Source organism: Episyrphus balteatus, chromosome 1, assembly GCF_945859705.1.
Source record: "Episyrphus balteatus chromosome 1, idEpiBalt1.1, whole genome shotgun sequence".
Taxonomy (NCBI): Eukaryota; Metazoa; Arthropoda; class Insecta; order Diptera; family Syrphidae; genus Episyrphus; species Episyrphus balteatus.
The window spans coordinates 21898151-21925583 of record NC_079134.1 but is presented as its reverse complement, the minus strand read 5'-3'; the positions used below and the strand labels follow the sequence as shown (position 1 = coordinate 21925583).

At 32.0% G+C, this 27433-nt stretch overlaps 1 protein-coding gene across 1 annotated transcript; it reads right to left on the bottom strand.

The window, feature by feature from the left end:
- LOC129914311 (zwei Ig domain protein zig-8) lies at positions 1–26515 on the bottom strand. The gene is made up of 6 exons (XM_055993495.1): positions 26320–26515; positions 25576–25653; positions 18316–18448; positions 858–1098; positions 516–613; positions 1–298 (listed from the first exon to the last, which is right to left on the bottom strand). Exons 1-6 carry the CDS (start codon positions 26395–26397, stop codon positions 156–158), a joined length of 771 nt encoding a protein of 256 aa, XP_055849470.1. The 5' UTR covers positions 26398–26515; the 3' UTR covers positions 1–155.
- Positions 26516–27433: the final 918 nt, after the last annotated feature.

Sequence of the window (27433 nt, the reverse complement as noted above, 5' to 3'; positions counted from 1 at the left end):
TTTGTTTTGTTTTTGTTCTTATTTGCTTTTAAAATTACCTTCGTTTATATAAACTCTAATTAAATCTAAATAACAATTGAATATATTACAATATATTACAAATGCACTGTGGTGGCCATCTTGCCTCCTTCCACTTCCACTGCATCTTCCAACTATCATGATGGCAGCAAGGATTCGTCCATTAGTATTCTGATAAAACACCACATGATATGAGCGAATAAAATTGACGATGTTTTCAAACTCCAATGCCATCGTTGCTTCATGGCACTGCTCTTCTGCATTGCAGCTGGATTCTCGTCTGACGATGGTAACGCAAAAAAAGGCCATCGCATCATCCAAATCGAATTGCATAGAGTAGAAGAAAAATGACACAAGTAAAAAAAAAAAAAAATTGAATCAGATTAAAACCAATTTCAGTGGAAAAGTAGTGGTGCGCGAAAAGTACACACAAACACACAAATGCAACACTGCGTTATGCTCGCCCACACGATATAGACAGATAGAAACAAACTCACCATTGATTACATGAACCATAACGCTGGCGCCTTCCGCCGTTGTTGGCAAACAAGTGTAGTTCCCCGAATCGGCTGTTTGAGCATTGGCAATACGCAGTCTGGTGTGTTCGTATATTGGTAGAAAGGACATGAAAAGAAATCGCATTTGATTAGGAAACAAGGACTAACTTCGGTTAGGTATATTGGAGAGAGAGAGAGTGTAGAGTTTTGAGCTGGAAGCTGCGATAGCAAAATGAACACCTCATTCATGTGGATGTCCAATTTGCTTATATGATGGCACATGGAAATTGTATTTTTTTCTGGGTAAAATAGGATGGGTGATTATTTGCACGCTTTACTAACCTCGATTTGAGGATATCACCTAACTGTGATTCCATGGAAATGCGTCGAGAGAGATCGATTGCTGCATCATTTGGATGCACAGCGAACGGTGTGATTATGTAGGGTCCTCGATACCAGTGAATTGGTCCAATGTCCTGTGATGAGGGCTGTTTCACATGACATGTTAGCGTAATGGCGCTACCAACTTTGACATACAAATCTGGTGGTCCGGATATGAATGCTTGTGAATCAGCTGGCGTAACTGTAACAAAAATATTCAAAACAAAATTAACACGCATAAAATATTTGGTTATGGTTACATTATTAAGTTTATTTGGAAAATTTCGGAGAAAATTTGAATTAGGATTATAATGTTATGTGGAATCAGAATCATATGTGTGGTTTTGATTATTTCACACTTTAATGTCCTTTTTTATTGGGAAATTTTTTACAAGGTATATTCAGGTAATATTTATATTAAACAACTGGATTGGATACTTAAGAGATGGTTAAACTTTATTTTTCTTTAAAAAAATATAGCGAAGCATTCAACTATTTATTTCCAAATAATTTTAAGGATTAAATTACCTACTCATTTCTATATGAGTTCTATAGAAACATTTGTACCTAAATTATACGGGAAAAATAGCACATGTCCACTAAAGAAATTTTTTTGAGTAATGCAAATTAAAAAAAATAAAATGCACGACTGGGTCGCACGTACTTGCTCTTGTAGTTCACAGTATCTTTATCTTAAATATCTATTGGAAATTTAAGATTTTGTAGAAAAAAAAATCAAAAAAAAAAAAATCAAAAGTTTAAAAATTAAATTAAAAATTTTTTTTTTTTCAAAAATGTTTTTAAAAATATTTTTTTTTAACATTTTATACCTAATGATCTCTGTAAATTTTAAATAAAATAACTAATGCTTTGATAAAATATATGAACTTAAAAAATATGTCAATTTTCGAAAAACGGCAACGCCATATTTCCATTCTTCGCATTTTTTGAGAAAAACTAAAAACGCAGTTTTGTTGGAATCAACAAGAGTATTCCGCACACCAAATTTGATCAAAATCGTTAGAGCCGTTTTCGAGAAATTTGCAATACCTCGAAAACGTTATATGGGAGGTATGCGTTAAAATGGATATATTAAAAAAATAAAAAAAACGGGTCTAGGGAATTACGTAAAAATCATCTGTACCAAGTTTCAAGCAAATCCATCCATCCGTTTAGGCCCTAGCTCGATGTACAGATGGATGCACAGACGCACAGACCGACGGACGGCATGACGAAAACCACTTTTTTGATCTTCTCCATCATCGTAATGTTGGTTTTGATTAAAACCTCGATTTTTTTTTTCTACACGAAACCAATACTTGCCCTATAGAGCAAGTAAAAAAAATAGATAAAATACACTGGCCAACAATTTTCAACTTTTTAAAATTTTCCAGAAAGATTTATATCAAATTTTATAGATTTAAAATAATACTGGTTTCTTTCTAGCAGCTCTTGTTTTTGAAATATTTAAAATATTCTTACTAATTTTTAAGTTTTTCTAATTTTAAGCGTTTGTTAAAATTTTCCAGAAAAATTTATATTAAACTCAATGTATTTGGGGTCATTTTTTTCTAGAGCTGAATTTTTTGAAATATTTTAGTTTTCCACATTTTGGGGGTTATTTCGTACTTATTTTAAAGTTATGCTTATTTTAACTGTTTAACCTAATGCATTTGGGTTCACTAAGCCCAAAAATCACACTGGTTGCTTTTTAGGAGCTCTTTTTTTTTTAATTTTGAAAACTTGCATTTTGCTTAAATTGCTATGTTAAATTTTATATTGCAACTAAAAACCATGCCAAATGGTATACCTTAATCATGCCAAATGCCTTATCTGAAGAGGAAACGCTAAAGTTACGATACATAGTTTTTGTGTAGGTATTGGTAAGGTGCCTCACGATAAGTCAACTTATGAGTCCAAGTGAGAAGTGAGTTCCACCCAACGAAATGAAACGACAAATTTTTGTATGGACTAAAGGCCGTAAAAAGCTATATTAAACACTTTAAGAAATATATAAAATTGTGTTTAAAATTAAAAAACATAAATTTTTGTATACAAAAAAATTTAAAAAAAAGTATCGAAAATTGTTAAATGAATTTTCAAAGAAAAATTGGTAGTATGCAATAAAATAAATAAAGAATTAATAAAAAAAAAATTGATATTAGCTTTTTTAAAAAATTGATTTGGTTAAGAAAAAAAAAAAAAATATTTATTTTTTAAACACATAAATAATTTTTTTTCCAATTTTTTTCTTAATTTCAACATAAAAGTAACTGAATCGTTACGTTGTTGCAATAAAAAATGTTTTGACACCGGCTAACCTACGAGAAATTCAGACATCATGAAAATCATCAAAAAATATTTGTTTTTATTTCGAAGTACGGCTTTATTTGCCCACGTTCCTTCTTTTTCATCATTTTTTCTATATTGGTCATAGGGTATGTACCGCTCGTTTGGTTCTTACGAAGTTTAAAGTACCTAATTTAAACTTTAAAAAATCTCCATCAACCTGTTAAGGCTGTTAGAATCAGTTAAGTAAAAATCCACACGAATAGTATGACAAAAAAACACTTTTTGGATTTTTCCAACATCTTAATGCTGTGTTTGATTAAAATCTTGACTTTTTTTTACACAAAACCAACACTTTTCTTATACACCATGTAATAATTAATCATTTTTATCAAAAAAAAAAAACAAAACCAACTTCCATGGATCAAAACGGGTTTTATGGTTTGTCTCATAGTTTCTATAGCCAGAATTGAACGAATTTGAAATGGAACCACACTGCAGGCACCAGATTTCCAATACAAAAAGAACTATCAAAATTGGTACACTCAGTCAAAAGTTATGAGGTAACGTACAGACAAATTGAAGGAATTAAATGGGCCAAAATACTATTTAGTGTCTAAAAAGTTGTCCCTTTTGTTGAATTTCATTTTTCTTGAAGAAAATGTACAAATTATATTCAAGCAACTCACTGCATTGAGTTCTTAAATAAACATTATTTATATTTACAAGTTTGAAACCCAAATTTGGGCTGAATTGTTTGCAAATCACCATAACATTGTGATGTATCTTGGTAACGCAGTGGTCTTCAAAGTTTTAATTTTTTTTTTTTCAAAATTTACTGCCCTAATTAGGCATGAAAAAGTATTTTGGCCCAAATACCTTCTCCTTTTTGGAAGCCGGTAAAAAATCATAAAAGTTCGATTACTCTCTGTTTGAGCAATATTTTGTTTTTTTTTTTACTCTCTAAATTCTATACTTATGCCACTCAATTTTGAAATGGATTTTCTTTATCTTTAATTCACTATGGCGAATTCAACCAAAAATAAACGGATTTTATTAGTGCAACAAAATTTTGAACTGTTTTTTGTCTTGATTGAAATAGGTACTGAAAAAATATTCAATGTTTCTTAAAAGGTATTAGGCATTGAGGGATTCGAACCTTGGATCTCTGGTTCAAAATAAAAATCGTTCAACTCTGAACGGAATCTGTATGCATATTGTTGGATTTGGCGTTTATGCCACACTACTAACAGACTTATTCACCATGAATCAAGCTTTTTCGTTAATGTAGTTGGTATTCATCGATTCACATTTACGTCAAAAAAGAAAAGACATACAAAACTAAAACTTAAACATTAAGGCCCAATTTATTGACTCTCCATTAAACTTAAATCGCCATTAAAAAAGGGAATTTTAAAATTAAAAACAAAATTCGTTTAATTCAGTCTCTGTTAAGGATTTTTTTTGAAGTTTGAAATCATTAACTAATTGAGCATTAAATTTAAAAGTCCTTTTAGTTAAAAGCCAAATTCGACCTTTTAAGGCCCAATTTATTGACTCTCCATTAAACTTAAATCGTCATTAAAAAAGGGAATTTTAAAATAAAAAACCAAATTCATTTAATTCAGTCTCTTTTAAGGATTTTTTTGAAGTTTGGCATCATTAACTAATTGAGCATTAAATTTAAAAGTCGTTTTAGTTAAAACACCAAATTCGACCTTTTAAGAGGAATTTTTAGAGCTAATGAAGGTTTTTAAACAGAATTTCTATTTATTCACTCTCCGTTAGCGTTAAATGTCAAATTATATACTATTTTATTATTTGTTATTTGAAAGCTTGTCAATTAACAATTATAAAAAAAAATTATAAATATGGGAAAAAAGTCTATTTTCTTGGTTTTAAGTGACGTCGCGTCGCTGACCAAAAAATTTATAAGAACTCTATCGAATGATGGAAGGAATAAATAAAGAAAAATGGGCCGATACAAATGTCTATTAAATTATGGGTATGGATTACATTCTTCAAAGATAGGCCTAACATTTGTGTAAATGTTGTGACGTGATAAAGATCAAATTCTGTTCAATCTACTGCCAATTTTTTCTGTGTGTAACTTTTGTGTTCAATCTATTGCCAAAATCAAGCTAGCCAGTTGATTCTTGAATTGCACTTTCGGGTGAAAATCGCTTATATTCCAAAACCAGTTGTCTTTTCTTCCAAGCTACATTCGACGGTTATTTTATAACGATGCATGTGCTTGTGCATAATGTAGTAATTCGTTTTCGGAGGATATCCCACTTTAAAATATCAACATATATGTGCTTCTTCATCCTTTTTAAAATGTAAAAAAAAAAAAAATTAAATCTTTTTGACTTGGCAGAATTTAGCTTTTGACAGATTTTTTATCAAAATAAATTAAAATTCAATGGGATTTTTTTAACGGAGTTTTAAACTTAAAGTTTCCATTAAAAACAAACTATTTAACTAAAGGAGAGTGAATAAGTAGAATATTTAATGGCGTGTATTTAATTGCTTCAATAGTTTAATGGCGTTGTTAACTAAAACGATGAAATCCAATATTTAATGGAGGGTGAATAAATTGGGCCTAAGAGGGATTTTTAGAGCAAATGAAGGTTTAAAAACGGATTTCTATTTATGTCAAATGTCATTTCAGTTATTATTTCATTATTATTTTATTTGAAAAAAATTTGTTCGTGAACAAAACAAAAATTATGTATGTACCTACATTAACAGTCCAGCATAGAATATTTTTGTAGGGACATTATGTAGGTATTTGTTTATAGGTATTCCATAAATAAGTTACAATTTAAAATGACTACGGCTCGCCAGAAATTTTTTTTCTATGGGTATGACGTACGTATGAGGGTTAAATAGACAACACTTAATTTAAGATTTTTCTAATCTACTTCGCCGAGCGCAGAAGAAGCATATATAGTAATAGATCTACCAGAAACTAGATCTTCTTCACTTTAAAAGAATCACGAGGTAAAACTAATGAGATGCTACATAATGTAATCATCCCAAAACATTGCAATTGTAACAGTCTTTGGTTACCCCTGATTGTACATATATCGTTATTCTCGTCAGTGTGCTTTCGCCTGGCGTTTTACGGCTCCAAAATACTTACGGGCCAAAGCTTTTATGTTTTTTGTATTGTTTTTCCTTCCTTCAAATCTTCAAATTAAAAAAAAATTGATTTCACAAATTTCTGCTTTTGACAGTTTTATTTTTCAAAAACTAAAAAATCCCTAGGATATTTTTAATGGAGTTTTAAATTTAAAGTTTCCATTAAAAGTAAAGACTTTAATTAAAGTAGAGTGAATTAATTAATGATTTGACAGTTTTATAATTTTTAATGGAGCCTTTAAAAATAATGGAGAGTGAATAAATTGGGCCTAAATGAATTTTTTAATGATGAATACTTAAAGGCGTCAATAGTTAACAACGCTGTTAACTAAAACGATAAATTTCAAAATTTAATGGAGGCTCAATAAATTGGCCCTAAAACACTATTAAAAACAAAACAGATTGTTCGAAATATCGACGAAAAACTTTTTTCAAAAGCGACCTCAAGCCCGATTACGATTTAAATTTTTGGGATTAATTATTTTCAAAAAAAAAAAAAAAAATTCTCATAAAAATATAGGCCTTGGTAAAAAACTGATTTTTTTTTTCAACAAAGAAATCAATAAATAAAAAACCCTCTTTAAAATCTCCAAAAACTGGTATATATCAAGTTTGATGTGAATCTATTCATCCGTTTAGGCTGTAGCATGTAGCTTTTAAAATGGCGGCCGTTTGTTATTAATAATAAGAAAAATAAAAAAAAATTGAAGAACAACAACGTTATTTTTATGGTTTTGTAAAAAATATGAACCCATCCATAAGTTATTTTGAGTAAAAATTGCTGAGCTTTATGTCAATTTTTTCAAACAGTGGAAATGCCATATAACTTTCTGTTCTTCTGAATACAAAAAAAAAAAAAACAAAAAACAAATAAAAACGGGTACAATCAAAATTGTAAGAACCAAATTTAAAAAATACAAAAATCTTACTTAAGTGCAAGAAAATACGAGATTTTTTTTGAACTCACGACTCAACTCACATTCAAGTTTATTTCAAGAACAAAAAAAAAAATCACTTCTGACCTTGAAACATTCTTTATCTGTCTATGTTCAAAAAGACGTATTCGAATAAATATGATTATACGGTCTAGGAGACTTAAAATTTTGTTTCCATTGAAAAGTTTTTACATAGGTATTGTAAGTAGGCTCTTATATAACTTATTACGAATGAATTTAATAAAAAAAAAAAAAACCAAAAAAAAAAAATAAAATCAAAATGTTTCTTTCTAAATGTTTCTTTTAAAGGAAACCTCTTTAAAAAAAGAAAACTCAAAATGTGTAATAATCGGCTTTTCAAAGAACACATTTTTATTGTAAAGCTATTCCATTAACAGTCTCCAACTCATTTCTGATTTTATCTTCTTTTCCATAGAAAAAAAAATAAAACCTTTTATCCAATAAACATAGACATCATTTTCCAACAAAAATAAAAGTAAAAAGTTATCATCACCATCACTCGCTATAGCTAAGCTCTTTCACCTTTGTTTTCATTAAAAATTTCTTCTTTTTTTTTCTGCATTAAAGAGAATATCTAGGACAGCTTGATGACCATCACAAAAGCAAAACAGAACAGAAAAAAATCTCTAAAACCTATAAACTTCTCAATTTCTCTCCTGAAGCCATAATCATCATTCGAAGCAAGAGCTCGTATTAAAATGTATTGTTGTCACAGTTTATATCCCGATCAGCCGAGTCCTGTGCAGAATCAAACCTAAAAAGTCAAAACCATTCAATCGTCGTCATCATTGTCGTTAGTTGTTGTAACGCAAAAACCAACATCAGGATCATCATCATCATCAGAAGAAAGAGAGAGAGAGAAAAACCAGGCATTAGTTATTTCTGCCAGAAGCGAAAAAAGGCTCATTGGCCCATTATTTCTTGTGTTATAGTATAGAGGTAGTTGGGGCGCTGTTGGCTGGCCTGTTTACCGGACAAAAGTCATAAAATTGCGGTATTGAAACAAATGGTGGACATTGCCGACATTTTACCGTTGATGATCCAGAAGCCATCAATCCCATCAAACAAACTTAACTATGGCATCCGTATAACAGCTTTAACCCCTCAAGGACCCCCCTCAAGCCCCCTTCTAACCTCATTCTCTCTCTATAGATCCCCTTGGGATTGAAATTGAACCACCCCCATCAGAGTGTTAGTGTCAGTGTCAGGGCAAGCAGGTTTGCTATGATGCTTCGATGATTTGACGCTCTGATGTGTTATATGCCTTCAAGTTTTGGTCCAAAAAGCCATTATCGTGTTACTTGTGTAGTTGGGTTGGGGTTGGGAGTCTCTGGATGGGGATAGCTGGTTACAATGGCTTTGGCCTGAAGAGGGAAATAATGTTTTCTGCTTTAGGTTTTTTTTTGTTGTTGTTGTTGGTTTCCTCTGGGTTTTTGGTGATGAAATGGAATCATTACCAACGGATTGTGCTTATTGCTGTGATTTCGAATGGTCCACTGAATGTGTGATGGTAATTTGAGGAATTATTTAACCTCAATGTTTTTGCTTTTTTTTTTTTGATCAGATTTGTTGTTGTTGTCCTGAATGATATGTAGGTACTCGGTATATACGAGTATTGGGCAATAAATTAGGACTTTTCTCAATATCGGAATAGGAAAATTGTGGTAGCGAAATGGTAATGGAAGTTAAAGGAGTTGGGGGTGAGTGTGTTAATTGGATTTTCCATGATGTGTATAGTCCAGTTTAGTAGTGCAAATCATTTAACTAACCTTCCGGAAGGAAGGAAGGAAGTTAGGTAACTATAACTAACCTTCGACGACTTTATATGTGCACTATTAATGATTAAGCTTTATTAGATTTCCACCATTTTTGTATCAATGTGTGTGTGTAGAGGATATTTCTTATTATATAGAATGAACTGTGTGAATTATTATGTAATTGATTATACGCTTAAATTTGTCTTATTGATGCCAAAGATGATAACGACCCACTAATTGATTGAAATCACAAAATTATTCCGACACACACATCAGGGGGGTTCGTTTTCATTTCAAAATGAAGACATTCAATCCTTGATTATTGTTGTAGGAGTAAAGTTTATGTGTGTATGTAAATATATATTCTCGTGGAATGGAATTAGAAGCGATTTGTGTTGAAATAACTAATCAAATGGTAAATTAAATGCCAAGTATGTGACAAGATTAATTAAATAGAAACCTTTTACTGAAATAAAAGAAGAAAAAAAAAACAAAAAAAAATGGAAGAAATGGTATAATTTGCTGAATTAAGTTTATTTTAATACTTTCGATATAGCTTTGATTTGTGAGAGAAATTTACGTAGGCGCATAAATTTTGTTAAAGCGAATAACTCCCACATAGTTTGATATATTTGTTTCAATTACCGCAAGAGGTCAGTGGATGTTTGTTCTTTGAAAATATCCTTTTTAGGTAAGTAAATGTACAGCTGCCTACAGAAATGTTAATGCGAATTACAAGGAATACAAATTTTTGGGCTAATTGGAATTTTGGAATCAGCATTTAGAAAGAAGAAGCTCAAAGTGTTTAAAGGTCATCGCCAGACAATATTAAGGCCTCGTCATTCCAGTAAAAAACGAGAATGTAAGCAATGTACAGTTAAATAAAAAAAAAAACTAAGAATTGTAGCACTTGTACTGCAACAAGTTATTTTCATTTTGCTCTAAGCTCTAAGGTATACCTATGATGTCAAAGCTTCTCATGAACTAAATTATGATAAAATGTTCAAGAATAAGATAATAATGTCTGCTAAACCTGGAATAATGTGATAATGATGCGATTTAAGAAAATACTAACCATCACTCCTCCAACTCCTCAAACTGCTTCCGAAAAAAAATGTAATGTTACGCTTATTAAAACGATTTTGTAAAAAAAAATCGATGAAATAGATTAAATTGCGTATGAATAAGCCAGAAATTAAGAAAACAAATCTACCTATGTGAAATGCTTTTTGTGATGGTGAACTTATTTTTACTTGAATTTTTTTTTTATGAACAAAACTAACGGTACCTGCCATATAACGGAAACAGAAAAGCTAATTTTTTTTGTCAAAAACAACTCTAACGATGTTGATTAAAATTTTTGTGTGTCGTATTACACATCGCACCTCCGGTGGTACAACGACGTAAGTGCAAAAATGTTTATTCTTCAGAAAACTCGATTAAACATTTTGAAAACGTTTGAAAACAATGTAACGGTCCAAAGGAATTTCTGCCCCCTGGATTCAAATAGAACATTTTCAATTGGGTCTTTGTTTCATCGGAAGGAAATACCTTTTCTTGAAACTATGGCATACTTAACTCAGAAAATTCAAAATTTGCACTTACGTCGTTGTTCCACCGGGGGTGCGATAAGAGCCAACTTTGGAAGTAAAAAAAAATTTGGGTACCGTTATTAACGGTACCTGTCATACAACATTTTTTTTTTTGATTTCTGAATATCTCGTAAAACATTAACCCGATTTTTCAAAAATACCTACATATTTCAAAATTGTTTCTTGAAAAATCATTTTTTGAAATTTTGTTTTTATGTGTAAATTTATTTCTTCAAAATGGCATACCAACTTTTTTTTTTTTGAAAAATGTTATAAAATTTGTCTATATAAAAAATAATTTTTTTAAAAAACCAAATTTTTTTACTAAAAATTTCTTTTTCATATATGTATTAGAAGTCAAATGGCATACTTGGTTTTGTGTAAAAGATCATTTAAAATGGTATTTTTAGTCATTTATAAAAACAGAATTTAATTTTTTTTCACTACTTACCTATGAAATTCCTTAAAAATATCAAATTTTAAATTTTCCCTAATTTTGTTCAGTAAAAATCTTTAACATTAAAGTAACTTTTGCCATAAGAGCAAGTACGTGCGACCTCAGTTGTGCATTTCATTTTTTACTTTATTTGCGACAGTATACATAGGTACACTCGAAATTGTTTTTAACAAAATCGTTAAAGCAATTTTTGAGAAAATTAAGATTTTGCAGTAAAAATTGTGATTCGTTTTACCAAAGTTAGTCCAGGATATCTCAACTTGGAATTACCATGGTTGAGAAAAAGTGAAAGAAGTGAAAAAAGTGAAAAAACCAAATTTTGATTTTTAATAGGCAAGTAATTTGAAAAAAAAATTTTTTGTCATAATTTTTGAACTAACTCACCTAACGATAAATAGTGATGTAATTTGTTTTAATTACTAAGGTTAGTTGAGAAAAATCAAAAAAGTACTATTCGTGTACTGAAAAATAAATCACCATTTTATATTTGTTTTTACTTTTGAAAAATATTTGGATAGATTTAACTAAGCATGTAGCTTTTCAAGGTGCTCATACGGCAAAGCAAAAAATCAATGATTTTTACACTTGAAAAAATATTTCTATTTTGTGGTTTAAGATGAAATGAAACAAATCAACTAAACAGGAATCAATGTTATATGGACTGCATTGATTAAATGTAAGAATTATAAGTCAAATAAATAACATTTGAGGCGTAATGCCTGCACCATCACCAGTGGATTTACTATGTCTAAATTATAATTTAAAAACAGTCACTGTGGTGTATGCGTACTATTATTTTTTTTTTATTTTTCTAAGGCGAATAAAAAATAATGGATAAAATAGGATAGCGAAAATAAAAGTTGGGCTGTCCTGGGCTAACCTTGGGCAAACAAATCACAGTTTTAAACTAACTATTTTTTCACAAGAAATAAAAATCAAAATTTGTTCGGTTTCTGAATTCTGATTGAAAAAAAAGTTTTTGTTGTATCTTTAAAAAAAAATTAGTGGATTAATGAAAGAAAAAGCTGGGCTATCCTGGGCTTACCTTGGGCAAACGATACCACAGTGCAAAAGCAACATTTTTTACGATAAATAAAAAAAAATATTTTTTGTGATTTTTTAGGTTAAAAGGGTGGACGAGTGCAAAAAAAATCTTTGGTTATCCTCTGCTAACTAACCAGGCAAGTTAAAAAAAAATAATCATTTTTATCAAAAAATCAACACCGACTTCCATGAGTCAAAACTGGGTTTTATGGTTTTTCTAATAGTTTCTATATAGCAATAACTGGACGAAAGTACCATTACCCGGCCAGCAGTGAGCTATGCAGCAATGGCCCTAAAAGCACAACCACCAAAGGCAGCAACACCCAAGCCAATAGCACCAATGAAGAACCAAACACAACAACGGCAAACCAGGACTCCAGCAAAGAGCATCCCAGTTAAGACAGGGCCAACTAAGCCGACCAAACCAGCATCTACATCAGCACCACCACCGATGAATCTCAACAACGAAGTTGAGCGCCTCTTCGGAAGTGACCTCTTGTCAGTGATGCAGAAAGCCCGGAGTGCCGTTCCGTCTAACTATGGGCTTCTGAGTGATAAAGATAAGTCCGCGGCCTTAGCCACCTTCATCTACACACTATGTCATTAAAGAAGCTCCGCATACTGACGTACAATGTCAATTCATTGTACAGCCTGGAGAAGAGGACATCATTCAACTTGTTCTTGAAGAACAACAGCCCAGACATCGCCCTCATCAGCGAGACCAACGTGACACGGAAAAATAACATTGACATCGTTGGATTTAACACCTTCCGACAGGACAAAGCCGAGAACCGAAGAGGGACTGCAATTTTTGTAAAGAAAAATATAAGCACCAGTGAAACCATCATCAAAGGACTCTCGACCAGTGAAGCTACTGCCGTAATCTTAAACCTAGGAAGAGATGAGACACTCACCATAATAAGCGTGTACTTCAAATGCAATTCCAAGGCCAAAAACATCCAGAGTGACTTACAGACCCTCAACGGCACACTCTCGAGAAGCACTTATGGACTCATCGGCGGTGATTTCAATGCTAGACATCACCTTTGGATGGATACAACAATCAACACTGAAGGGAAGGCAATATCCGACTGGTTGGATTTCAACAGTGCCCAACACTCGTTAGTTGTAATTTCTCAACCGAAACCAACCTACCCAAGAACACCTTCAACATTGGACTTCTTCTTAGTAACATCAAATTTTGTGCATATTCATCCTGATTTCTGCAACTTTATCTGTTCAACAGTATCCAGCGACTCGGACCATGAAGCAGTTCAGCTCAGTATTAAGCTTCATCAGCCCATCAACTTAGTGACACAACCAGCGGAACACTTCATCAACTATAGGAGATTGGATATAGACAGGCTGCAGAGAGAGGTTGAACAATCCATCACTTTCCCACCACACAACAGAAATCTCCAGAATGTTGAAATTGATGCTGCTATTGATTCTCTGGAAACGGCAATCACAAGTGCACTGGACAATCAAAAACAGCCGAAGACATCAAAGGACCGCTACCAACATCTTCCAGTACACGTGCAAAATTTATACGCACACAGACAGCGGTTAAGAAAACGCCTCCAAAGGATCCACAAACGGGACTTAAACACATCAAATGCCAACTACCGGACAGTGTGGAGTGAGCTGCAGTGCACCAACATCATGCTCCGTAACGCCATTCAACACTTCAACAACACACAGTTCCAGAAGAGACTGCAGTCAATAAAGCCCGGACCTGATGCCTTCAAGAATATCAACCGAATTGTTGGACAGAAGTCACCAATGCCGGAAGTTATTAACACCAACAATGGAGAAGCAACAACATCTCAGGAAAAAGCAGAAGCATTTGCAGCCCACTTCGAAGGTAACTTCACACCGAACCCTTCCGCAGACCCAGTCTTCTTACAGGAAATGGAAGCATCCATCCGAAGGACCTTAGTACCTAACATCGATGTAGCAACATTCAGCAACACCAATCCCGCAAGTGATCCAGTTGACAGCCCAAACCTGAGCACCCCAGAAGAGATTGCCGAAATAATAAGCCTATCCAAACCTAAGAAATCAGCCGGACCGGATGGCATTTCCAACTTCGTCATTAAGAGGCTCCCGCAGGCAATATTAATCTTCTTAACCATTATCCTCAACAACTGCATCAACAACAGCTACTTCCCGCAGAAATGGAAAACTGCAAGAATCGTGGCAATTCCTAAGAAAGGTGCGAGGAACATTATATCTAATTACAGGCCAATTTCTCTTCTCAACAACCTAAGTAAGCTCTTGGAAGAGCTGACACTGAGGAAGATCAAGAAGTTTTGCAGCGATTTCAACATTATCCCAGACATGCAGTTCGGCTTTCGGGAGAAGCACTCCACACTGCATCCGCTCATGAAGTTCCACCAAGACATCACCTCAGCTTTGAACAACCATCAAGTTACCGTCGCATGCTTTCTGGATGTCGAGAAAGCATTTGACAGCGTATGGATAGAAGCCCTTATCCATAAACTTCATTTACTAGGCTTCCCTGTAGCACTAATAAAAATCATTTTTTCTTTTCTTTCTTCTAGGAACTTCTTCGTACAAGTGGAGGATAGAAAATCAGCAAAGAAGTGCATTAGAGCTGGAGTTGCCCAAGGATCAAAACTTGGTCCCTTCCTCTATAGTATCCTGACGTCAGACCAGCCGCTTGCAAGTGAGTGCGAGAACCTGCTTTACGCTGACGATTCGCTCACATACTACAAGTCCGTCTCGCCAACGATAGCTGCCAAAAAAGTTGAAGCTCACATTCGAAAACTGTATGAGTTCTACAGTAAATGGGGTATCCGGATCAACTCATCCAAATCGGAATTACTGTGCTTTAGACGAACAGGAGGACGAAGCATTCGGTCAGCTGCAAACTGTAGGAGCATCACACTTACACTACCTGATGGTACTAAATTGGCAGCCAAACGCAACGTGAAGTATTTAGGGATCAACTTTAACGAGCTCCTGAGGTTCAACCTTCACTCTAGGTCTGTCCTGAAAAAAGCCAACTACGCCTTCCATCGCCTTCACCCCCTGATGAAGAGAAGAAACGGATTAAGCCAACCAACGAAACTTCTGATCTACAAGCAGCTTCTACGACCTGTCATCGCCTATAGCTTTCCGGTATGGTATACCATTTCCAAGACAGCCATGAAGGAACTTCAAATTTTTGAGAGGAAAATCCTGAGGATCTGCACCGGACTTTACTTCGATCGACAGCGACAAAAATACTACAGCAACGAGCGACTTTACGAGGAAGCAAACATCATGACGTTGGAAAAGTATCTGCTGCAATCTGCAAAGAAACTTGTCGGAAGCATCGCCAACCACCCCAATCAGCTGATGAGAAGCATGAGAACCCAACAACGACATCCCGAACCCAGATACCTTAGTGCTTTGGATATTCTGGATGAACACATAATCCCAACCGACAACGAGGAAGTAGTTTACTTTTACGCCGATACGCAATCGGCCTACTACCGCGGCTAAATGCCATACCACCCAACCCACCATTATCAATACCACAACTGGACAACCGGGACGGAACACCCCGAGGATAACCTAGTCAGCAGACTTGTAAAATTAAGCCTATTCATGTACTATATTTATATATATTTTATCTTTTATCCATTGTATAAGGTTAGGCCCCATATGTGCCAACAAATTTTATATCAATCAATGTATCTTATTAGAAATAAGTTAAGCTTAAGTCAATTGTATATAGAATGTTCAATAAAACAAAATTGAAATTGAATTGAATTGAAATCGGACCACACTGCAGGCACCAGCTCTCCAATACAGAAAGAATTATCAATTTTGGTTCACTTAGTCCAAAGTTATGAGGTAACAAACATAAAAAAATATATATATAGCCGAATTGAATACCTCCTCCTTTTTGGAAGTCGGTAAAAAACAGCATTTGGGGGTGCCAACTTCACAAAGCGAAACTTGCCTTATTTCAAAAGTAAAAATGTTTAAAATAAGGTCCAAGCAATTAAACAAAAATTTTCCATTTTTATATTTAGTATTTATTGATCAAATCGGAACTAAACATTTATATTAAATATCTTTTTAGATCATTAAGCCTTGAGGTGGAATTACACGAGCATTAATAAATAGCTCAAAAATATACCCAGCAATTATTTTTCTAGGACCTTATTTCTACGAAATTGTTGCATTGTAAAAATTACGTAGTATTTATAAAAATTAAAGAGGTAAGAGCCTTCACTTTGAAATTTTTTTAAATCGATGAATTTTATTCTATGAGATTTTAATTAAAACCAACTTTAAAATGATGGAGAAATACAAAAAGAAGTTGTCTTTGTCACACACAATTCATGCGGCTGTGAGTGAACACATTTCATCTGCCTCAATTTTGGGTTTATTATTTTTTTATTTTGAAAACTGTTGAAAACATTGAACTTTTGTTTAGAAATTTTGGTTTAAAAACCCCAGCTTATAAATAAGATGGAAAAAAACAGAGATATTTGAAAAAGAAAAATGAATAAATAAAAATAGCGGTGGAAATGCGTGAATTTCAAGAAATATCAATCAGCAAATTTTAAAATTCCAATACCAATTAGTTCATATACATATTTGTTTTTCCGGTTTTCTACATGCATACAAATTATACCTTAAATTTTGAAAAAAAAAAAAAACCAACATGGTATTTTCAATGAGAGCTTAACACACTCACCATGATCATTATAGTTGATTTACTTGTTCAATTGAATTTCACTCAAGTGCATCCATGTTAAAGCCTTATCCCAACATGTTTTCGAGGAGATATGAGTGCTATATTTGATAACTTAATGAAATAGGAGATTTAATTTTTCCTGGAAAGTATTTTGCTTTATAAAGTCAATTGAACCGTAGCTCCACTTATTTATAGAAAGCAAAGTTTTCAACCAAAACACTGCCAAAACCTACACATTTTCTTCATGTTATGAAATGATGATAAGTTTAATTCCTAGAAACTTATAATAAGTTTCAGAAATTTAATCTGCCAAATTCAACTTCAACCTCCAACCCAACCCAACCTTGTTCATAATCCAATTTAATATGATTGAATCAATTTATGCTTCCCTCTAAACAGTCAAAACAATATATTACCACTTCAACTAACTGAAACATGCAATTTTTCAAAATCCAACTTGAAATAAATAAAGCCCCCATTATTTTTCAAAAAATATACTATATACCCGTAACTATTTGTAGGAATCTAAAATGATTTATCTCCCACTAAACTGGGCACACGACTTCAATATACAAAAAAAAAAACACAACCAAACAATCACTTGCACATCCTAATGTTCTAACACCGTATTCTTGACTGCCATCATCAATCCCGACTTGAGTTTTTGATACTAAACCAAACTCATGACAACCCACGAATCCTTAAAAGAGGGGTAAACGGGGGTAACGTGTAAAATATGGGAGGTGGAAGATGCATGTCGTGATGGCATTGCAGCCACTCGCTTATCCTCATAAAACATTTCCACAAGCCACACAAACATAAAGACTTCCAACCAAAACCAAATGGGTTGGTGTTATCCTCAAAATACACAAGGAGCCATTCCATATACCGCCACCGCCAGCCACTATATCCATGAGAGACAATGACTAATGGACTCTACAACGGTGTGCACAGTGGCGGCGGTGACGATACCATGCTAGCTATGGTGGGAAAACTCCCATGTCGTCCTAAAATCCTTTGTCTTGCAACAACTGCAACAAAATAACAAAAAAAATAAAATAATAATAATAACTAGACCAGAGGTAGCTACTTCACATCCCTTGTTACGCCTTCCGTGGCGCTACCTCAAATAATAGGAAAAAAAAAAAACAATGAAAATGTGAACAAAAACAACACGAAAAAAAAAATTAAACGAACAAAAATGTGGCACACAGGTTCAAAGGCTCCACAAGCAACATTATTACAACCGCCACCAGCATCACCTAACATAAATTCCTGTCCTAGAATATTTTCAGATCATTACCACAAAAACTTTGCCCCAGATGTTGCTGTTCATGGAACGATGACGATGGTTATGTTTCTGGTACTATTGCGGAAGAAGGGGCAACAACTAATGATTACAAGTCAACATCCTTGGGAACATCTCTCACTCACTCACTATACTAACTCTGTGACTCACTCACCTATGACGTTCAGCCGGAATGCCATCGAGATTTTTGGCTCCGTATTCACTTGGCACTCATAGATTCCACTATCTCGAGGCTGGGCGTATTTCACCTGCAAGGACCAGTCCTTTGAGTCTTCTGTCCGTATGACCTGTAACAAAAAGACAAGAAAAAAAAAACAGACAAAAAAATTAAACAAGAAAAGAAACATTATTTATGTTTTGCTTCCATTTAGGATTTCTGGGTTTCACAAGATATCCACCCACATGAATATTTATGTGCAAGTAAAAGATGTCCTTTTTTGGTTTTAATTAAACCAAAAGTGTATAGGGTGAGATTGTGTTGGTTTTTCGTAAATGTTAATGCGTTTTTATTATGCCTACATGAAATAAATTTTTCTTGTCTGAAGGTGAATTTTTTGGGGAAAGGTTAAACATTATTCAGAAGAAATCAATGTCTAGGATCTGGTGGAAGGATATCGAAATATTTTGAAAAAGTATTTTCTTTACTGGGAAATAAATCTTAATATGCATTAGATCTGTTTAATAGGTTATTGAGAATACCTTTTTGAAGAATTTAGTTTACAGGCAATTATTATTGATTATATTTGAGTAGGATCTTAGTTATACTTTAGACTAACTGCCTCATAGATTTCTGAGAACATTGAATTTTATCCAAAATTTTCGGTGCACCTTTAAAAAATGAGAATTTGAAAATTTTACTCCAGACAATTTTAGTTGAAGTTTCGATTTTATATTAAAGTAAGTAGGTACCTTATAAAATTATGCAGTATTTAATTTTCTATTTGCAAAAGTTTTCGATTTTAAAAAAATAGGCTTAAAATTGGGCATTTTGAAAATTGGTACAAATAACGAGGGAATAACGAACAAGAAGTAACCTTGATGGAAGATCTTTTGAAAAATATTCTGGATTGTGGTCAGAATTTCTATTCCTAAGACCGATAATTTCGATTACGCTAAATTTGTTTCTTTTCACGAACTACATATATTTGATATGATCATAGAAAAAAATTTTGAAAAATTTATGGTAACAATTTTAAAAAGATACAATGATAAGCTCAGAGCTTACACAACATTTAATATCTGAATTGCACATTTTAAGCCCAAGTCGGATTGAAAAAAAAAAAAAAACATTTTTAATCATTCATGGGATCAAAAGGTTTCAAAACTTCTTTCACGAAAAACAATCGAAATCTTAGAAATATAAATTACCTAAATATTTCTCAGTTTTCTTCTCTTAGAATCACAAGTTTTGTCGTTACTTTCAGTTCAATCACCGTCAATCATCATTACACTTGCTATCACTTCAAACATTACCTCTCAAGTCTCAATACCAAACAGAGGCGGATTTATAAATTTTCATGGTATAGGCTTTTCAGTTTTTGCCGCCCTTGCCCCTTCATTTTTTTTAAATTTATATCTCGCTTAGAAAGTGTACCTCTCATACAAATTTTTCACGTTATAGCAAATTACTCGAAAACGGCTGTAACGATTTTGATTTAACTTTGAAGACGTAATACTCAAAGAAATCTCAAAAAAGTCAAATAACAAGAAAAAAATTTTACATATTATAAAACTTTACCCTAAATGTCGGCTCTTCCCCAACATCAAAATTTTTTTTAATACCTACTTAGTGCCTAAAAAATGTCCCTTTTTTTAATTTCATTTTTGTTGAAGAAAAAGTACAAATAAGTAGAAAAACTATATTAAGTTATAAAATTAACATTATTCACTACAAGTTTGAAACCCAAATTTGGATCGAATTGTTTACAAATCACGGCAACATTGTGGTTTAAATATCTTGGTAACGCAGTGGCATTTAAAGTTTTAAAGCTGATTTTTGGTAATAAGGTGAAAATGTTATTTTATAATGGATTAAAGTATTACCATTCTGTGTCAACCAAAATATATGAAAATATATTGATAAAAATGTCCATATTTTTTTCAAAATTCACTGTCCAAAGGGATAACTTTATAGGCACTAAATAGTATTTTGGCCCTTATATAGAGCCAGCTCTTAAAATCTTGAAGTAAACTAATGGGGTTTTCGTTTGGTAAATTTATATTTTGATCTATAAATTGATTTTTGTTCGTTTTGAAACGAATACGTTTTCAGATTGATTTTTATTTGCTATAGTATTGGTGTGTATTTATCTCTGTGATCTAAGCAGCGATCGCAGTTGTCAAAAATATTGATTCCACAGTTGATTTTTTTATTCGAAGATGAACTGGACGAATAAATTAATTCACTTAAAATTGCTTCCATTTGAATACAAAACAATTTTAATTCTGTATTGAAACCGAAACAAATTATTATCAAAAAAAAAAAAATTGTCAAACTCATGGATGTCAACAATGGTGCAGAGTGGTATTAGTAAAAGAGGGGTAAATCTAAAAAAATATTTTAATTTTTAAAAAATTAGTGGTGCGCGTGGTGTTTCGGTTTTTGTGCGTTTTTCGTCGGTTATTTCAATTAATTAAGAATTACGGTCTGACATTGGTCGCTAAATTGTCATGTTTTGACAATTTGGCGAATAATGTCATTTGGGAATATATTACCTTTTTATGTGTACTGTGCAAAAAATCAGTTTTTTGACAGATCTATATCAAAAAATAAATTGATTTTTGTACCAAACGAAAACCCCATAACAAAAGTGGTTTATTTCGTGCATTTTATTTCAATGAGTTTGACTTCCGCAATTAAATGATGGAATCAAGAGTCACTTCGGTTAAACCACAGCTGTGCACAGGTTTGTTCTTAACATTATGAAAATCTTGGGTAAAATCACAATGTCGCGTCATTAAAATCACTGGTTTCCCCGATAAACGAAAACATCCCGACTTACTTTGGAAAAATTACATAACATGCTGTACGATTGTGTTTTTTTTTTGCTTAAATCATCTTCAAAATCTTCGGTAGCCGGGAAAAAAATAAATCATTGAACGTGTCGTTTAAAGCACGGGTTGGCCACTAAAAACAAGGGTAGGGTTAGTTCGGTTAAATAAATGATTTGGTTGCCCCCTTAAAATCACGAGATTCTTCTTTAAAAGTCACGGTTTCCACCCGAATCTTTGCTGTATTTACGCCAGTAAAACACGGATAGCTTTGGTAAATCGCTGGTATTTTTGTACAACCATGGGTTTCCCAAGTAAAATCACATCAACTTTTTCAAATATATACAAGTACATATGATAGTTCATTAGTCCTTTTTATTCTCAAGTGAAAACTCCTAAGGAACGTGATTATTAAAAAAAGCACGAAGGTTAAAATATGGTTTTTTGCGTGTAATTGTTCTATTTTCTTAGCGTATTTTTTTTTTAAAGATTTTTCTATAAAAAAAAAAAACAATTTAAATCACAAAATTACATACATATATATAAACTAGCCAGCTCGTAGCCTCCAAATAGTATTTGGACTGGCATGTATGGGTTGTTAGTGAAAAAAAGGGGAATACATTCACCCCTATTACGTAAGTCGTTTGTACTAAAACGACACAAAAAACGACTCGCTCTGAACGCCAAAATTAAGTCTTAAGTAAAACAATTATCGTGTCATAGGAAAGAGGGGCGAAGAGCGAAGGGGACTGCCAAATAAATTTCTGATTTAAGACAAATTGTATCTCCCACAGCAAGTCATTTTAGTATGCTGTTTTAGAATATGGAATGTGCAATGACTAACGGGAGAAAAAAGTCATTGGAAATTTTTTTTACAGAATTATATCTGCAAGACATCAGAAAGTCGTCATGGAAAAATCTTTTTGACTTCTTTGAGGTGAACAGATCGGTCCCCAAATTTGCCGCCCCTAAAATCTGCCGCATTAGGCTCCAGCCTACTCAGCCTTCTGGTAAATCCGCCTCTGATACCAAATACTTGGATAAAGGTCTTATGCTTCTTACGAAAAATGCATTCATAATATGAACTTCACACGAAACGGTAATATCTCTTCGTCACACATACAATTTTTATAAAACTTCACATTTTGTGTGCAGTTTTTCAGTTTTTATATTTGACATCAGTCTTATATTTGTTGTACACTTTTGTCTAAGTTCCCATATATAATTTTGCATTAGATAAACTATCACCTTTGTGGGAAAATTTATCAAATTTTGAAGTCCCTTATTTGAAAAGTTTTTGCACCTACTTAAAAGCTGCTGTTATGCTGAATTGTAGCAAGTTTAGTTATTGTTTACTGCTACCAATGTACTAATTCTATAATACCTACTTAAAAAAAAAAAGTAGTAGAAAAAGCACAAAAATTTCGCGATTTTTCGGCCACCACGTGGTTAGCACTGGGGTTTCTAAGCTCCAAAGTTAGTTTTATATTATTGGTATTTTTCCTAACAACATATCAACAAATCATTTCGCTGCAATTTTTTGCCTAGGATATCTTTAGTGAGGAGCCTATAATTAATTTATTTCAAAAAAAGAATAGACCTTTTTTTTATATAAAAGAATGTCTGCATTAAAAAAATGATTTAATGCATAATGTGCCCATTATAAAAATATATTTTTTTTTTGCAAAAACGGCTCTAAAGATTTTGATTAAAATTTTCGTTTGTAATATTACACATAAGAGCCAACTTTAAAAAAAAATATTTTTTGTACCGTTATTAACGGTACCTGTCATAGAACGGTTTTTTTCGTTTCTGAATATCTCGTACAACACTAACCCGAATTTAATGAAAATTTTTATACAAAAGTGTTTAAGTAAAGGCAATATTAAAATTTTAGAAAATTTTCAAAAAACGCATTTTTAGATTTTTAAAAAATATTTCAAATTTTTTTTTTTGAAAATCAATTTTTTGAAAACGGATCAATGAAAAATTTTGAAATTTAGTTGTTATGTGTAAATTAATTATTTCTTCAAAATGGCATACCAACTATTTTTTTGAAATTGTTAGAAATTTTTTATATATATATATATATATATATATATATATATATATATATAAAAAATTATTTAAAAAAAAAAAACGACTCTTACGATTTTCGAAAATTTTTTTCTAAAAATACCTTTTTATACAAGTAATAAAATGGCATACCTACTTGGTTTTTTTTTAAACATCATTTAAAACAGTGTTTAATTAATTATAAAAACAGATTTTATTTTTTTACACTACCTATGAAATTTCTTGAAAATATCAAATTTTTCCTAATTTTCTTGAATAAAAAGCTTTAACATTAGAGTTACTTTAAGCATAAGAGCAAGTACGTGCGACCCCAGTCGTGCATTTTATTTAAATATTCTTCTCATTTCTTACAATTGTCACTATTTGGCCTTACACTTGCTACTTCTAGTACAATATTAAATGTTAGGTCAAATAGTCAAAATTCCAAGATGGAAAAAAAATTAATTCACCCAATTTACATTGATTTTTTTAATGCATAAATTTTTTTTATTTAAAATAAATATTTTTTTTTTAAATTTCAAATTCATTTTTTTAAATGAAACTAAAATTTAACTGAGTCTGTCGTTTCAATACTTTTCTTGTCCATACTGCTTCGTACTTTCATAAACTAAGTAAATCTTGCATATTTTCATTTGCTGTTAAAGCTGTAGGATTAGAGTTTCCAGAATAATTGTTCAAACTACGGATTTTTATCCAAGTATTTATTAATCTGTTGTATGAATCATTACGGAATTTTGCGGTTAAAGATCCACAGAGACCCAAAATTATCCTTAAGTCTATTCCAATATGATTTTGTAAGATGTGGATTACTTCGCGCAGCGAACAAAAACAATATGAATTGATTCACAAAATGATTTTTCAACATAACGCATCAATCGTTGGTGGCGATCTTAAAGCAGCTTATCTGTTTGTAATGACAACATTTGTAGTTTCATTAAAATTTTTTTAAATATTTTTAAATCCTATTCACAAAAGTAATGTATTGTGTGGGTAAAAGATTGTCTTACGACGTTTTGTTTTTTTGGAACAGACTTTAGGTTAATCCAAGGATAATTTGGACCTCTAAAAATCTTTACTAGCTGGATTGTATTCTGATCCCCACGCTGATAAAAATAAACGAGATGAGAAAGCCGAAACTTAAGTTAACTATTCCATCAACTCTGCTTTAAAAGCTATTAACTTAACGCTTTAATGTGAAGAATTAACTAACGGATGAAAGAAACAAGCAGTTTTTTCGTCATTTTAATTTAAACTTAACCCATTTGAGGATCATTGGGATTAAAGTTTTATAAATGCTTCTTTACAAAAAATTTAATCAGCATTTTGGGAGAAATTCACAAATTAATAATTATTTTTATCAAAAAAAACAAAACCGACTTCCATCGATCAAAACTAGGTTTTATGGTTTTTCTCACGAACTTGAAATGGGATAACACTGCAGCCACCAGCTTTCCAATACAAAAAGAATTATCAAAATCGATTCACTCCGTCAAAAGTTATGAGAAAACAAACATAAAAAAAAAAAATACAGACGAATTGAATACCTCCTACTTTTTGGAAGTCGGTAAAAAAAAAAAATGTTGCCGTCACAAATGATTTTCGAAAAAAAATTAAAAACTAATATCTCTGGGGTCGAACTACGGCATACGTTCGTTAACGTATGGTTGCTATGCGTCCTTATTTTTTTCTACTAATTATTTTGTACTTATTAAATAGAGAGAGCAATAGTCAAAACGTTAACGTATGATTGTAATCGTGTGCCGTAATTTGACTCCTGTTTTTTAACAAAATAGAAGTAGGTAGTCGTTTGTGTGAAATTTGTACTTTTTTTTTTAATTGTAAGCCAAATTAACTTTAATCTTAAAATGTAGACTCCTGTTATGAAAATTTTCTTTGTTCATTATTTCCTCAAATTTTATAAAAGGTCTGAAAAAAACCTTCATCCTAACTCTAAGTTTACCAGAAAGAATTAAATTCAGTTCCACTAAAAGTTCATGTTTTGTTTTTTTTTTTTAGCAAAAACAGAAAAACGTACAAAATTGGCTTAAGTGAGTTATAAGATTCAACTTACTTAAAATACTTAAAATCTTAAGCCAAAGCTTATAATAAGGTTAATAAAATAAATGAATAAGCTTGTTATATACAATATCTATAACACCATTCTAGTTACTTAGCTTCATGTGTGCGTGTTGACCTTAAAATAAGTTTCATTACTTAAAACAACAACCATTTTCCCTTAAAATTCACCTCTTTATGCTTCACAAAAAACCTTCCACTACACATATCTCAACGCCCTTGTATGATGCATTAAATAACAAAAAAAAAAAAAAACACATAACATCCATACCTTAAAGCGCTCATCTGATGTGTAGGTTAGGATGCCTGCCGTCAGTATATGCAGATCTCGCTTCCGTATCCAAGATATCTATAAAAATAAATTGAAAAGACAAGAATGTGAAAAAAAAAATAGAAGACGAAAAAAAAAACTTAGAACCGGAAACAGGATAGAGTTTGCCACTACGAAAATGAGAAAGAAGGAAAGCAAAAAAAAAAAAACCAGCATTACAGCACTACAAAAAATTCTATTCTTTTTTTTTATGCATGCGTCATCTTCATGTTCATCTTCATAATATTCCCCCAAGGGCAAGTAAGAGTATAGTGGCATAAACGTCAGTGTGGAACCATACAAAAAAAAAAAAAAGAAGAAAGAATAGAAAAAAAAACACGCAAAATGAAAGAAACTTTTGAAGGAAGTTTTCATGTCCTTCGTTTGGAAAGACAAATAATAAAAGCATCTAGATACACTTAAACAGGATGTTATAAGAAAAATGAGCAAGAAAAAAAAACAAGAAAAACTAGTTGTTTCAAGAAAAACACACACAAAAAAAAAAAGAAGGACCAAAAAAAGAATAGAATAAAGCAATGCTTTTCATTTTCAGGATGATGTAACAGAAGAGAGGATATAAAATCTATTGTCTACCGGAAGGGGATATAACACTCTTCGTCTTCTTGCCTTGCCCTTGTCCATATAACCATTTTGTATCATCTTTTCTATATCAAAAAAAAAAAATATATATATATTTATACTAACCGACTTGTCACCTAGCTGTTCGACACGACAGTTAATTGCTGCCGTTTGTCCAGCCCTTGCTGTGATGTTTCTGGGCATTCCAAAGTCAAATACAGGTTGAGCTGCCAATGTGTTTAAATGTTCAAGGTTTTCGTAGTCGTCTGATGATAAGGCTGTGGGATTATCGTTTCCGAGAGCTGAAAAATATATATAATATACACAAAAAATATTTTATATACATAGATAGAGACAACAAAAACGGACAAACTACAAAATTAGTTGGATAAAGATTAGTGTCGTTAAAATTCATGAGATAAATTGTCATTAAAAATAATAGATGTTTATTTTAGCATGAAATTTTAGTTTTGTAAAACTAAATTGGTTCAATTATTAGGGTTTGAGTTTCCATTATAAAAAAAAAAACGAAATAGTTTTTATCTAAAACATGAAGTTAAATTATGATAATAGGTAAAGCTTTTTGCAAGTTCAACGAGATAAGGCTATTATGTCAGATATTAACTTTAAAATTGGATGTTTAATAAATTCAAAATACCCTACCTCTATCTTTTATTTATTATAAGCTTTTAGTTTGATGGGAGATCCTAAATATTAAAAAAGATATGCAATAGTAGGTGGGTATGTAAAATGTTTTGTATTTACTAGCTTGGAGAAAAATTAAAACAATTTCAAATGGTAGGAAGCATATTTTACTATTTCTATTGCATTTTAGAGTTCATGAGAAAAATATTGTATTATCTGATTTTCAGACTCTAAAGATATATATAATGACCATGGCAAGTTTAAATGCAAGTTATAACATCATATAATGAAAATATTTAAAAAAAATTAGTGATCTCTTGATCACGTAGTACCGATCTAATGATTAATTTTGGATTTTTTCAGTCAACTGTTCAAAGTTTAACGACAAAAGGAACCCAAAACTGACATGAAGTATGAGAAAAGTTGTTATAAAGTTAAGATTTATGAAATTTAAATATTTTCTACTTTAAAAAGTTCTGATCAAAAATCGGTGTTGGTTTAACTCCCTAGCTCAAAATGCAGATAATTTTATGAATCATGAACATTATTCAGTACCATATTGTTTTTTTTTTTACTTGAAACCGCACTTGTATAA